We start from the raw sequence: 12478 nt of genomic DNA, 5'->3' as shown, positions 1-12478 counted from the left end.
TACTGCTGCTGGGAATCCCCAGAAGGAAGGACTATGAGTACCACTTTACCCTAGGTGTCATAAGGCTCCAAGGGGGCAGCGCCTCACCCAGCCCATCGGGCTGAGCTCAGAGACCAGTTCTCACCCACAACACTGGGACACACACACTGGTTGGTGCCCAGCCTGAACCAGTCATGTGATTTGTGGGGCTCAGGGCAAAATAAAGATGGAGGATTGCTTATCCAAAGTTTATAAAGAATTATAAGGTGGTGACAATAAAGTGCAGAGCCTTTCTGAGGGTGGAGCCCCGGGCACAAGGTGTACGCCTGGGAGCTCCAGGGAACAGGGCGGAAAGGAGGGCAGGACCCAGGTCAGGCCTGGCTCTGTGCTGGGCGCCCTCCTCGGCCCTTGGCCCCAGCCCCTGAGACCCTTGGCCATGGATCCAACTGTGCCTGACCTCTTCCCTAAGCCCAGGGCCTTTTCACCCCAGTAGTTTATGGCGCCCCCAAATCTTCACTGCACTCACCGCCAGCCACGAGTCCCTCCCTGCTCCAGTACCCCGCTCCTCTCTCTCTCTCTCTCTAGCTCTCTGCAGGTCCCAACAGGTCTCTGTGTCCTCAGAGGCACCTTTCACCAGGCCCCACCCCCTGTCCCCCAAAGAGCCCTGCAGTCAGACCTGGTCCCCTACAACCACCAGGGCCAGGACGAGGACAGCTACATGCAAGTGGCACCAAAGCCCTCCAATAATCAAGGCACATAGTGTGTTCATGCAACATTTTTAAAATCGGAAGTAATGCCCAAATCCAGGATAAATAAAACAGCAAAATAAATGAAAAAGTTTTAAATAAAGACAGAATCAGTATTCCGATTTTTTGCCTCAGGCTTCAGTAGGGCTCAGCACGGCACCGCTACAGATCCTGTCTTTCTTTGAAATTTTAAAGTTTTGTTTATCCTGGATTATTTACATTAATTTTGATTTTTTAAAATTGCATTAAGATATTTTCTTGAGCTCTTAGTGTTTTGGGCACATTATTAAGTTTTATATGCAAGGTATGTGCCTCACTTGTCACCCACAGACCTTCCAGCCACAGGGTGGGGCTGGCAAAGAGGACACACAACAGGGACAATCACAGTGTTAATGAAAATAACAGCTAAGGTGCGCACTGAGGTCTACAGGCCAAATGCATTCCCAACTCCATCCCTTCCTTCCTTCCTTCCTTCCTTCCGGAGCACCTATTATGCGCTAAGCACTATTTGGGTCAGGATAAAGCAGACGCAATTACACTTCCCTACCCACACAGAACCCACATCCTGATTTGGAGAGAGTGACAATAAAATAGTAAAATAAATAAGAACCGGCAAAATGTGAGGTGTGCAATGCTACATGCTAAGGAGAAAAACTAACAAAGGAAAAAGATAGGAACCAGGAAGCACGCTTCATGTTCTCGGTACGGTAACCACGAAGGAGGTTACATAAAAGCCACACCCACCCCCAGAGAGGGAGTCTGTTACTTGGCCCCATTTTTCAGATGAGGAAACTGAGGCAGGTTGCCCAGGAAGTGGCAGTGCTGAATTCTCAGCTTGGGCAGGCTAGTGCCAGGGGGCTTTTTACGGAGGGGAGAGGGGCTGCGGAGTGGAGACACTATGAAGAACCAGGTGGAATGAGGGGGCGGGACTCTTTCTCCACTGAAAGGGGCCTTTTCTTAAGATGGGCAGAGCTGTCTCCACCTCCCTAGGGGAATAGGCCAGGTTGAATTATTCAGAGGTCCTCGGTTCCTTCATTCACTGACGGAGCCCCAGGAGTGGAGGCCAACTCAGTCACCCTCCAGTCCCTCTGCCACAAGGACTGCCCTGCGGGAGCAGGGGGCGGCCCTTTAAGGCCAGCCCTGGGGCAGGCAACGTGATCGGGGATCGCCAAGTTCATTCATCCTGGGGCCCCTGCTGACTCACGCTTATGAAAGTGATTTTTCTGGCCCCGCCTGCCGCCCGCCTCTTCCCAACTCTTGAAATACCCTCGCTTGCCTTAGCCTCTCACAGTCTCTTGGATCCCCACGGGGTAATGGGTGTCCTGCTCCTTTGTCAGGCACCTTGATTTCCTGGCTTTCCTAGTGTCCAATCAGGCCAGGCTCATCGGTCTCCTTTGACCTCCTACCAATCAGGTGAGTGGCCTGGGCAAGGCATGGGAGGTGGGAGACCATGGGACATCTTGGGCAGGGGTGGCCCACAGGACCCTGTAACCAGGCAGGGGGACGCGCAGGTGATCCTGAGAGGAGGCCCACCTGGCTTCCTCGGGGGCCAGAATGATTCTCCCTCACGTCCAGGTTCCTCCTCCACCCCTCTGGCCATGCGCATCTCCAGGTTCCTGGCGCCCTTATCCCTCCCAGCAGCTGCCCTGCAGCCTGCAGTGGAGCACACCTTGGCCATGTGACACAGCTCTAGGCAGGAAAGTAAGAGAGGTGTGTCCAGCCTGGGCATGCAGCCCAGAGTCGGAGGCCACTGGGTCCCACAGCCAGGCTGGTGCTTCCCGTAGGGGCTCCCCGTTCCCTGCCGCCCACCCCCCCCCACCATTCTGTTCAGGTTGAGCATAGCCCCCAGGGTCCCAGGGACTTGCGTGGCTTCTCACAGAAGGTTAGAGTGCTGAGGATTGGAGAGTCTGGGGAACCTTGAAACTCTCAGGGCTCCAGGTGGGGAGGCTCGGTTGACAGAATGCCTCTTCATCCTCACCTTGCCACAGCCTCATGTCACTTTCTTGGTGGCACTGTTAGGCTGTTTTACTCAGAGGGGACTCACCCGCCCTCACACAGGCATCAAGGGGGAGGATTTGCGCTTGTGGGCGTGGTCTCAGACATTCCTGGGCCACCTCCCCGTCCTAACTGCCTTCCTGTCTCTGTGCAAAGGGTATAAGAAAACCCACCTCCAGGGGTTGCCATTGGTGGAAGTCACATGAGTAAAGAGTCACTAGAAGTGATCGATAAATGCAGCCATGCAGGTGTCCCAAAAACTTAGGGCCGTTTAAAACTTAATGTCCTCAGAAGTACCGATGCTACAAACGTAAGAGGAACAGCATCTGAAGGTGTAATTATTTCCATTTTTTATGCTTATCTGCTTTTGTGAATGAATCAGTTTTTAATGTTAACTTTTTTCAGTTGACATTTGCCTCTTCAACCAAAGGGACTTAAAATGTTAACATTAAAAATGGACCATTTGATCTCCACAAAACAAAAAAAGCATAAAAGAAGTGGAATTATAACTTTCAAGCTATCTGTTGTAAATTGGCAGCTTGTATTTTTCTGAGGTAATGAGAGCTTTAAGCTGCTCAGGACTTTGAGACGTCTGTATAGATATACAGGAAGCGACCTATTAGGTCAGCCCTGGGTGGTGACCTCATGTGTGTGGCATTCAGAAGCTTCTGGAAGAGAGCATTGGATTTAGAGTCCAAAAGCCCTGGTGCCCTGTGCTCCCCGTGAAGCAGTATAACGGGCCACCGGTTCTCATCTTTCAATGAGGGATCCTGCAAGTCCCTTCCTACTGAGAGATGGGAAGATTCGAAGAGACAAGGGAGAGGAAGGAAATGGCCTGGGGTGGCCTGCGGTAGGTGTGCTGGGGGAGCTCAGAGCAAATTCTAGATGGTCTCAGCCCATGGGGATCAAACTCTAGTTCTGTCACCAGCTAGCTCTGTGGCCTCGGGGACATGGCCTCACCTCTCCACGCCTCGGTTTTCTTTTCTGTAAAGTGGGTTACTATGAGGATTAAAGGAGCTAACGCGTAGGGAGCATTTAGCAAGGACATCACGTGCATCCCCTTTGCTGTTATTCCTGGGGAGAGTGATGACAAGGAGTAGGGCCCCCGGGGCTGTTTGAAGGTACAGAGAGGAAGTGGGTGAAAGAGCTCTGGGAACTACAGCCCTATTCTCCAGGGCCTCCAGGCACACCCAGCACCGGGTAGTTAGTGAGAAACTGTCCCTACCCGGCTGGGAACAGCATCCCCTGGCCTCCCCCCCCCACCCCCACCACCACCACCAGCTCTGAGACAGCGCAGTAGGAAGAGCAGGGATGGATGTGCATGTGCATGCTATACTGTCAGCATGGCCAGGAAAGGCCTCTGGAAGGAGCTGTCACATCCTGTCACACTGCATTCTGGAACAGGGTGTCCTGGGCTCAATCAGCCTCGGCCCATGCAAGCTGGGGCAAACTCCTCGCACACTGCACAGGGCTGTGAGAAGCGACCTGGATCTCAAGTTTTCCCATCTGTAATATGGGAGTGATCGTAGGAGCACCTATAATAACCCAGCTAAATGAAAATTGAATTCGTTGATATGCGCAAGTGTTTAAAACATGTTTGGCACCTAGCCAACTCCACAGAAGAACAGAAATTTTAGGTGGCTGTTGTCATGAATGGTAGTGGTGTCATCCCAAAATCCTGTCCCCAGGCAGACAGCACAGGCCCTGAAAGGAATCAGGCATGGAGAAGACCATGCCTCTTGACGTCAGCTGGATGTCGCCTTTTGTCTCCATAAGGAGATGCTGTGGGACACGGGGCTCACCCAGACAAGAGGGGAAGGCTGTCCCGGGCCCCAAGTCCCAGCTGAGGCGAGCAGCCCCAGGTCTCACCAGGCGACAAGCCAGGTGGCATGGTCATAGTCAAAGTCTTGGCACCAGTTAGCTCTGGGTTTAAAAGTCTACTGCATGACAGACAGCAACTTGTACCAACTCTCTGAGCCCCAGTTTATACATCTGCAGAGTGGGATAGTTGCACTGATAGTCCTTTCTGCATAGGGTCTATATGAGGACTTGAGAAAAGGTATGTCAAACACCCAGTAGGTAGCAAGGGCTAAATGCCCAACCCCTTTGCACACACTCACATAGATGCTGCCTTGTGGCTCTCATGACTAGGGCTACTGGACAGTGGGTGAGGCAGGGGCCCCGTTAGAGGGCTTGGAGGATGTGGAGAAGTTGAGTCTGGACTCTCTTAGCATCTACAGCCCTAAGATCTGGGTTTGGGTCCCTTTGAGGGATTTGGGCCTATGGCCAGAAGGGAGCGCTGGTGCTCCAGACATAAGCAAGCTTACAGGCATTTTCCCTAAACCAAATTACTCCAAGCTTCCAGTTTCCCCAAGTCCTAATGTTCCAGTCTAGACCCTGGGGCAGGCAATGAGCTCTGGTCTTTTCCCGGTGGCAGATTTGCTGCAGGCAGGTGCTTTACATATGTGACCTCACTGTGTCACCAACAGGCCTGCAGGGGTAGAGACTTTATTCCCATTTCACAGATGAGGAAGCTGAGATCCAGAGAGGCCCAGAAACAGGCTTATGGTAACCAGCTATAAAGCACCTCCCTAGGGCCAGGTGATGGCTTCAAAGTCCAGTAGGCTACACCCAAGACTTGAGTGTTAGATTTCAGGCTGGAGGCTGTGGCCAACACAGAAGTGCTGAGCAGGGCTTGTCCTGAAGCTTAAGCAGTGGAGGCCTCATGGAAGATAAGTAATAGGCTTTGATTATTGTTACTGCCCCACTAGTGAGATAAGGATTGTGGAGCGAAGCTCAGAGAGATGAAGGTGACCAGGTTAGGGAAGGGACTCTGCATAACTGGGAGAGGAAAGATGACCTGACTGGAATGGAGCAGGTGTGAGGAGGGGAGGAGGGAGGGCTGAATACCGTTCTGCTATGCCTCAGGGAGGACTTTGGACTCAACCTTGAAGGCCACAGAAGGACACTCTACATGTGGGAAGGAACCCTATGACACCCAAGGCTCACCCAGTGGCCCTTCCTCCTCTATGCCCCTAGGTCAGCTGCCAGTCCCCAACCCCCCGCCAGCTACAGCCATGAGCAGCTGGAGGAAGGACCACCTCGGTGCCAGTAGTTCGGAGCCTCTCAAGGTCATCATCATCGGTGAGTGCTACCCTGGGCCGGGGAAAGGCTGAACTGAGCCTTCCAGGTGTCCCCAGCATCAAAGGTCAGGAGCCAGGCAGGGCCAGGCCTGGCCTTTCTTTACAATTGTTGTCTTTAAAATTGGCCACTGAATGGTCACAATGTACCCAGTGCTATGCTTAGCAATTTATACAATATGATTCCACATAATCTTTCTAAGAACCTGCAAGGCAAAAACAGCAAAGATGTAGGGGCCTGATCATAAGCCCATGTGGTCCTGTGCTCACACTGTGCCTGGCACCATGTTGGGTGCCTGCATGGGTGGGGAAGGGGTCAGGGGGGACACAGCCAAAGCATGTGGTCCTGTCCTCAGGTCTGCAAAAATGGGAGGCAGATGGTCCCTCCCCTATGCAAGCATCAGGTTGAGCCATATGAAATGTCCATTTACGCAAGTCAAAAACAGTTGAACATCAGCAATTTCCTGTGGTTCATCTTAATAGTCATCTACATCTGGGTAATATTCTGAACCATAAACGATGAAGAGGGGAAAAGACAGATAATAATAGAAGGAATGTCATGAGGTTAATTACCCAAGAAATGCAACGGGTAAGTGGTGTGATTTGTTTAGACTTGGGGGCAGGAGGCCCACAAGCGGCTTAGTACCCCTCTTGAGCCCCAAGCTCACTCCGCAGAGCACATAGCAATTCGTCCTATAATATTTCACTTGTCCATCTTACCTACCAGACGGTTAGTTCTGGGAAGACAGGACGAGCTCCTTAGTGATCTCCGAATCTTGGTCATGTTACTGTGTGACCTCAGGCAAGTTACTTAACTTCTCTGTGCCCCAGCTTCCTCTAGTATAAAAGGAGAAAAGAGTAGCATGTACTTCGCTAAAGTCATAGGGAGAGCTCAGTGGGATAATTCAGGCACTTCGGGGCTTTATACGGGGCCTAGAACAGTAGCAGCATGTCAGTTTATTATTATTTGTTATTATTTAAATTCCTTGACACAAAGCTTGACACATAGTAAGCACTCAAATATCAGTGGTTATTACCACAACTTTATTGTTATTCAAGTAGTAAAGTACCTGGCACCTAGTAGGCTCTCAACAATTATTTATTACTTTGTTAGTGATTGTTATTATGCGCAGTGCCTGACAAATGCTAAGAGCTTGATAAATGTTCCATTTTTATGAATGAAGAGCAAATCAATGAACGAGTCAGATCAAGACCAAAGTTGTCAGCTGGGGTGGTCTCTTGAACCCAAAAGCGCTGCCCTCTGACCCCGCCCTCTCTCCCCAGGCAATGGTCCCTCTGGCATCTGCTTGTCCTACCTGCTCTCTGGCTACACCCCCTATGTGAAGCCAGACGCCGTCCACCCACACCCCCTGCTGCACAGGAAGCTCACTGAGGTGCCGGGGGTCTCCATCCTGGACCAGGTGGGCCAGAGCTCCGGGAGGGACACACCCCTCTGGAGAAAATCTCTCAGCTTTCCTAGGGCAAAACCAAAGTATGCATTTGTTAGACACGAAACCAAACACAGAACAAGAGAGGCCATGAAATCAGCCACGGAAACTGTGAGAGAGAAACCGGGGCCATCTTTTTGAGACCTACAGATGCCACATCGGCATGTCTCCCCTCCCTTAGACCAGTGGTTCTAAACCTGGGGACAACTTTGCTCTCCAGGGACACTTGGCAATTCCTGGAGATAATGTCAGTTGTCACAGTTATAGGGATGGTACTACTGGCTTGAAAGTCTAGACCAGGGACATCGTTAAACATCCTACAATGCACAGGACAGCACCCACCACAAAGAATGGTCTGGCCTGAATGTCGGGAGAGCCAAGTTGCAAAACACTGCCCTAGATGCTGTAGTTCCACTGCTCCCTGCCCCAGAGGGCTTTACAGATCCCCTCCTCTATGCCCCTTCAGGCAGCATCTATCCTCCTAGTCACCAACCACGCCCTGCCCCCCTCAAGATGGTGGATGAGGAAGTAAGCTGACATTTGGTCTCGATCAGCATTTTTCAAAATGCCTTCTACATGACGCCAGTTCCTTGGTATAATATGAAGAGAAAATGTTCCTACTTTAGTAAGTCTGAGAGACACTGGGTTGAGCTAATTAAACAGGTAAAATGACAGCCGCAGGACTTGTCAGAGCCTTTAATACACCATTGTACATTCTCTCCTGAGAGGCAGTGTTTCTCAGCTTATCTAACCACCTGATATTAGGGTGGGAATCGTAGAACCAGGCCTCCTTCCTCTGGTGGCCCCTCTGACTTGTGCGCCTTCTCCAGGACCTGAGTTACCTGTCCGAAGGCCTCGAAGGCCGATGCGAAAGCCCTGTGGCCCTGCTCTTTGATGCCCTCCTGCGCCCAGACACAGACTTTGGGGGAAATATGGAGTCCGTCCTCATGTGGAAGCACCAGAAGGAGCGAGCCATCCCCCATGTGGTCCTGGGCCGGAACCTGCCCGGGGGAGCCTGGCATGTAAGTGGGGCCAGGAGGGGTGCAAGGGGATTTGGGCCAAATCTACATGGTCTTCTGGAGAGTCCCTCCCTAACTCGAGGTTAGGGCTGCTCCACTTCCTACCTTTCCCTTTTCGCCTGTGAGCCCAGGCCTGCAGTGCCCTCCAGCCCAAGTGGGTTGGAGGCTAGCAAAGGTCTGAACCAGAGGACCCCTTTTCCATGCAGTCCATTGAAGGCTCCATGGTGACCCTGAGTCAAGGCCAGTGGATGGGGCTCCCGGACCTGCAGGTCAAGGACTGGATGCGCAGGAAGAGAAGGTGAGGCAGCCCTAGAGAGCCTGGGGTGGGCAGGGGAGACCAGCCCACCCTGGACATTGAGCCCAAGAGCCGGAAGTAAAGGGGCTTCAGGGATTATCTAGCCTGGCTTCCTCTTACTCCAGGAGGGAAAACTGAGGCTTGGATGGGGAAGGGACTTGCACAAGACCATACAGAGCGTGAACAGCAGAGCCTCTTTGTCCAGTGCTCCCTCCTCTGCCATATGACCCCTGACTCGGCCTTCACATAGCACCCCAGCCTCCAAGGAGGGAGTGACAGCTGTACTCTGTCCCCAACACCCCACCCCAGGCTCCCCGGTTCTCTGACCTCCCTGCCACCCCTCCTACAATTCTGAGCCTGGCCTGGAACAATCTCTTTCCTTCTAGGTCAGCTAAATAGAGTGCACTTCCTTTATTTCCTTTTCATGCTGTTGCATTAAAAACATAACCACACCATAGAAAACTGAAAATTGAGAAAAGGAAGACAGCTCACCCCACACTTCTACCTATGGTGGTCACATCTTGGGGTATTTTCTCCCCATCTTTTTTTTTTCTCCCCATCTCCTTTCTATCTCCTCAATGACCACACTGCATACCTCTGACTGCCTTGGAGAAACAGTCAGATCACCCACTAAACGAATTCCAGCCCCTGCTCATCCTGGGGCACGAGGCACAAGTTGCCCAGTGCTCCAGGCAGAGGATTGCCCCCTCTCTGCGTGGTGTCTGCTCCCCCGGCCCTCAGTGCTGTGAGGCACCGTCATTCCCACCCTGCAGGTACTCAGCCTCTCCCCGCAACTTAGTTTCTGCCTCTCCAGGATTCTCCATCCGTCTCCTTGACACGAAAGATTTTTTGTACCTGCAGATTCTGTAGGAAGACATCCAACACAATAGTGATGTATTAACAGACAGACAGGAACTTAAATTTCATTTCTAGACATATCTTTTATATCCTACTTTGAAAACTTAACATTATGTCATAGCATTTCACGTGGTGATTACACAGAATTGGCAACCATTCTTTTACATGGCCATGTAGTACTTTCCAGGGAAGGTAATCTCTGCATTGAAAATTTCTCACATGTAGATCCTTGTGCCTAGATGTTGGAGCCAAAAACCAGACAGATGTGCTCCCTGCCCTTGAGGGGCCGTCACGGTTCCTAAATCGCTGCCCAGTCCTGGAGCTTCCGTTCTTTCCAATGTGCCACTTCTCTAAGTAACCCCTTGTGTAGCATCTTAGGACAATCCTTCAAAACAATTTTTACTAAAACAGAGAAGAGGAAATGAGAAACCCACAGAAATAAATTCCAGAGTTCCAGTTTCGGTAGCAGACTAACGAGCTGGTTTGGCCGGAGTAGCCTCGTGGGATGTGGTCTGAGCTCACGCTATAGTCGGTCGTGTTGACATGTCACTTAGGTTTTCCCATTGAGTTCATCCCTGACAATGTGTCCACAGTTGGGGAAAGTAACTCACCTAAGGTCACATAGCTAGACACAGGGAGGAGCCAAAAGGGTGCCACAGCCTGCACCTCAGCCACCAGCAACGCTGGCCCTCAGTCATTGCCCCATAAAGGGTGGTGAAAATAGTAATAATAATAATAATAATAATAATAATAATAATAAAAAAAAAATAGTTCCTGCTGTTATTGTGTATGCTAAGGACTATGCTAAGTGCTTTACATGAGTTATTTTTCATCAACTTCTTTACTGAAATATATCATATGTATAAAAAAGTCCACAACTCATGTGTGTGCAGGTGGACAAAATTTATCAAAGTGGACACAGCTGTGTTCAGTCACCCAGACTCGAGACATAGATCCCCTGTCCCCAGAAGCCCCCTTAGACCTTTCCCAATCCCCACCCCCTTCTTCTCCCCAGAGGCAACTACTCTCTTGACGTCCAACTCCATGGATTAATTATGTCTGTTTCCGAACTTTATAAAAATGGAATCCTACCATATTTATGTATGATATTACTGAGTCCTTTGTGGTAATATTAATAGTGGCTGACCCTTATGTGTCACTTACTGCCTCAGGTTTTATTCTAAGCTCTTCATTTATATCATCATCTAATCCTCTCAACAACCACATGAAATTGGTACTATTACCATCGTCATCCTCACTTTGCAGATGAAGAAACTGAGGCAGAGTTTCAGGATATAGCTCGCCAATGGCAGATTCTAGATTTGAACCCAGGCCATCTGCCTCTGGAGGGCACCCTCTCAACTCCACCCTAATAAGATACCCTATCAGCTCCAGAAGAGGGACTGAGGCTCTGAGAGGTTAAACCACTTGGACAAGTTTTACAGCTGGTGGGTGGCGCAGCCACAGTTGGCTCCAGCGCCTGACTCCAGCCTGGTCATCCCCTGTTCCACCTGATAGCCCCCCACCCCAATCCATTATCCGACACCCACCCTTTTGCATCCTTCCCCCCAGAGGTCTTCGTAACAGCCGGGCCACAGCCGGGGACATTGCTCACTACTACAGGGACTATGTGACCAAGAAGGGTCTGGGCCACAACTTCGTGTCTGGTGCAGTGGTCACGGCTGTGGAGTGGGGGATGCCTGAGCCCAGTGGCTCTGAGGCCCGGAACCCCAGACCCCTCTTCCAGGTGAGCGGCTTCCTGACCTCTAAAGACCAGAGCCAGCGGCCCTTTTCCCTGTGTGCCCACAACGTGGTCCTGGCCACTGGCACATCCGACAGCCCGGCCCGGCTGGGCATCCCCGGGGAGACCCTGCCCTTTGTCTACCATGAGCTGTCAGCCCTGGAGGCCGCCACAAGAGCAGGCACAGTGACACCAGCCTCGGACCCCGTCCTCATCATCGGTGCAGGGCTGTCAGCGGCCGACGCGGTCCTCTACGCCCGCCACTACAACATCCCCGTGATCCATGCCTTCCGCCGGACTGTGGATGACCCTGGCCTGGTCTTTAACCAGCTGCCCAAGATGCTGTACCCCGAGTACCACAAGGTGCACCAGATGATGCGGGAACAGTCCATCCTCTCACCCAGCCCCTACGAGGGCTACCGCAGCCTCCCTGAGCACCGGCCACTCCTCTTCAAGGAGGACCACCAGGCTGTGTTCCGAGACCCCAAGGGCCTCCAGAAGGTCTTTGGCGTCTCCCTGGTGCTTGTCCTCATCGGCTCCCACCCAGACCTCTCCTTCCTCCCGGGGGCAGGCGCTGACCTCGCCGTGGACCCCAACCAGCCACTGAGCGCCAAGAGGAACCCCATTGATGTGGAGCCCTTCACCTACCAGAGCACACAGCAGGAGGGCCTGTATGCTATGGGGCCACTGGCTGGGGACAACTTTGTTCGGTTTGTGCAGGGTGGGGCCCTGGCCGTGGCCAGCTCCTTGCTGAGGAAGGAGGCCAGGAAGCCGCCCTAGCCTTTGGCCTGACAGACATCCTCGCGCCCATGCCCTAAAGAGGAAGGGAGATCACCACAGCCCTGCTGGACACAAGATGCCCCAGTGAGGGAAGGGGGCCTCTCCCAGCAGGAGACAGGAATGGCCATGAGCCCATGCAACAGGCTTCTCAGATGAAGGGGAATGGGGAACCCAGGCTGCCCGAACTCAGACCAGTGCCCAGGGTGGGAAGAGTGGCTGCAGGTCAGCAGAGGCCCAGACCTGTGATTTGGGGCGAATGCTGCCAATGTGAGTGGGGATCACCAGAGCCAGCTGAGCGCTGAGTGCTGAGCCAGGAGGAATCCAGGCCCCGTTCCTTCCAGAATCAAGTCCCAAATAAAATCAGCACCTGCCTCCACCCGTGTATCTGAGGATTATGTGCTTGGGGAGGGGTGGGGTGCCCAGGAGCCTGCTCTGGGGTTGTGGAGGGCGCGCCTGGTGGGGCGTAGGGTTGGGGGG

General features: G+C 52.2%; 1 protein-coding gene across 2 annotated transcripts; it reads left to right on the top strand.

Annotated features, from left to right (window-relative positions):
• Positions 1 to 1988: 1988 nt before the first annotated feature.
• Positions 1989 to 12377, top strand: OSGIN1 (oxidative stress induced growth inhibitor 1). 2 transcript variants are annotated; one of them, XM_011385403.2, is made up of 6 exons: positions 1989 to 2138; positions 5760 to 5864; positions 7145 to 7281; positions 8139 to 8330; positions 8534 to 8625; positions 11053 to 12377. In XM_011385403.2, exons 2-6 carry the CDS (start codon positions 5798 to 5800, stop codon positions 11999 to 12001), a joined length of 1437 nt encoding a protein of 478 aa, XP_011383705.1. In that variant the 5' UTR covers positions 1989 to 2138; positions 5760 to 5797; the 3' UTR covers positions 12002 to 12377. The 2 variants fall into 2 exon arrangements, with proteins under 2 accessions (XP_011383705.1, XP_023381881.1); XM_023526113.1 differs by having other exon boundaries at positions 2007 to 2138; positions 5649 to 5864.
• Positions 12378 to 12478: the final 101 nt, after the last annotated feature.

Source organism: Pteropus vampyrus, unplaced genomic scaffold, assembly GCF_000151845.1.
Source record: "Pteropus vampyrus isolate Shadow unplaced genomic scaffold, Pvam_2.0 Scaffold711, whole genome shotgun sequence".
NCBI classification, from domain to species: domain Eukaryota; kingdom Metazoa; phylum Chordata; class Mammalia; order Chiroptera; family Pteropodidae; genus Pteropus; species Pteropus vampyrus.
The sequence above is the reverse complement of the archived record's forward strand: the minus strand, read 5'-3'. Positions and strand labels throughout refer to the sequence as shown.

What these genes read in the sequence shown, in the direction of transcription:
- OSGIN1 (XM_023526113.1), top strand. Translation starts at nt 5,750, where the DNA reads ATGCCCCTAGGTCAGCTGCCAGTCCCCAACCCCCCGCCAGCTACAGCC. An exon ending in TGCCCGGGGGAGCCTGGCAT is followed by an intron (nt 8,331 to 8,533) that starts GTAAGTGGGGCC and finishes TTTTCCATGCAG; the next exon opens with TCCATTGAAGGCTCCATGGT. An exon ending in TGGATGCGCAGGAAGAGAAG is followed by an intron (nt 8,626 to 11,052) that starts GTGAGGCAGCCC and finishes CCTTCCCCCCAG; the next exon opens with AGGTCTTCGTAACAGCCGGG.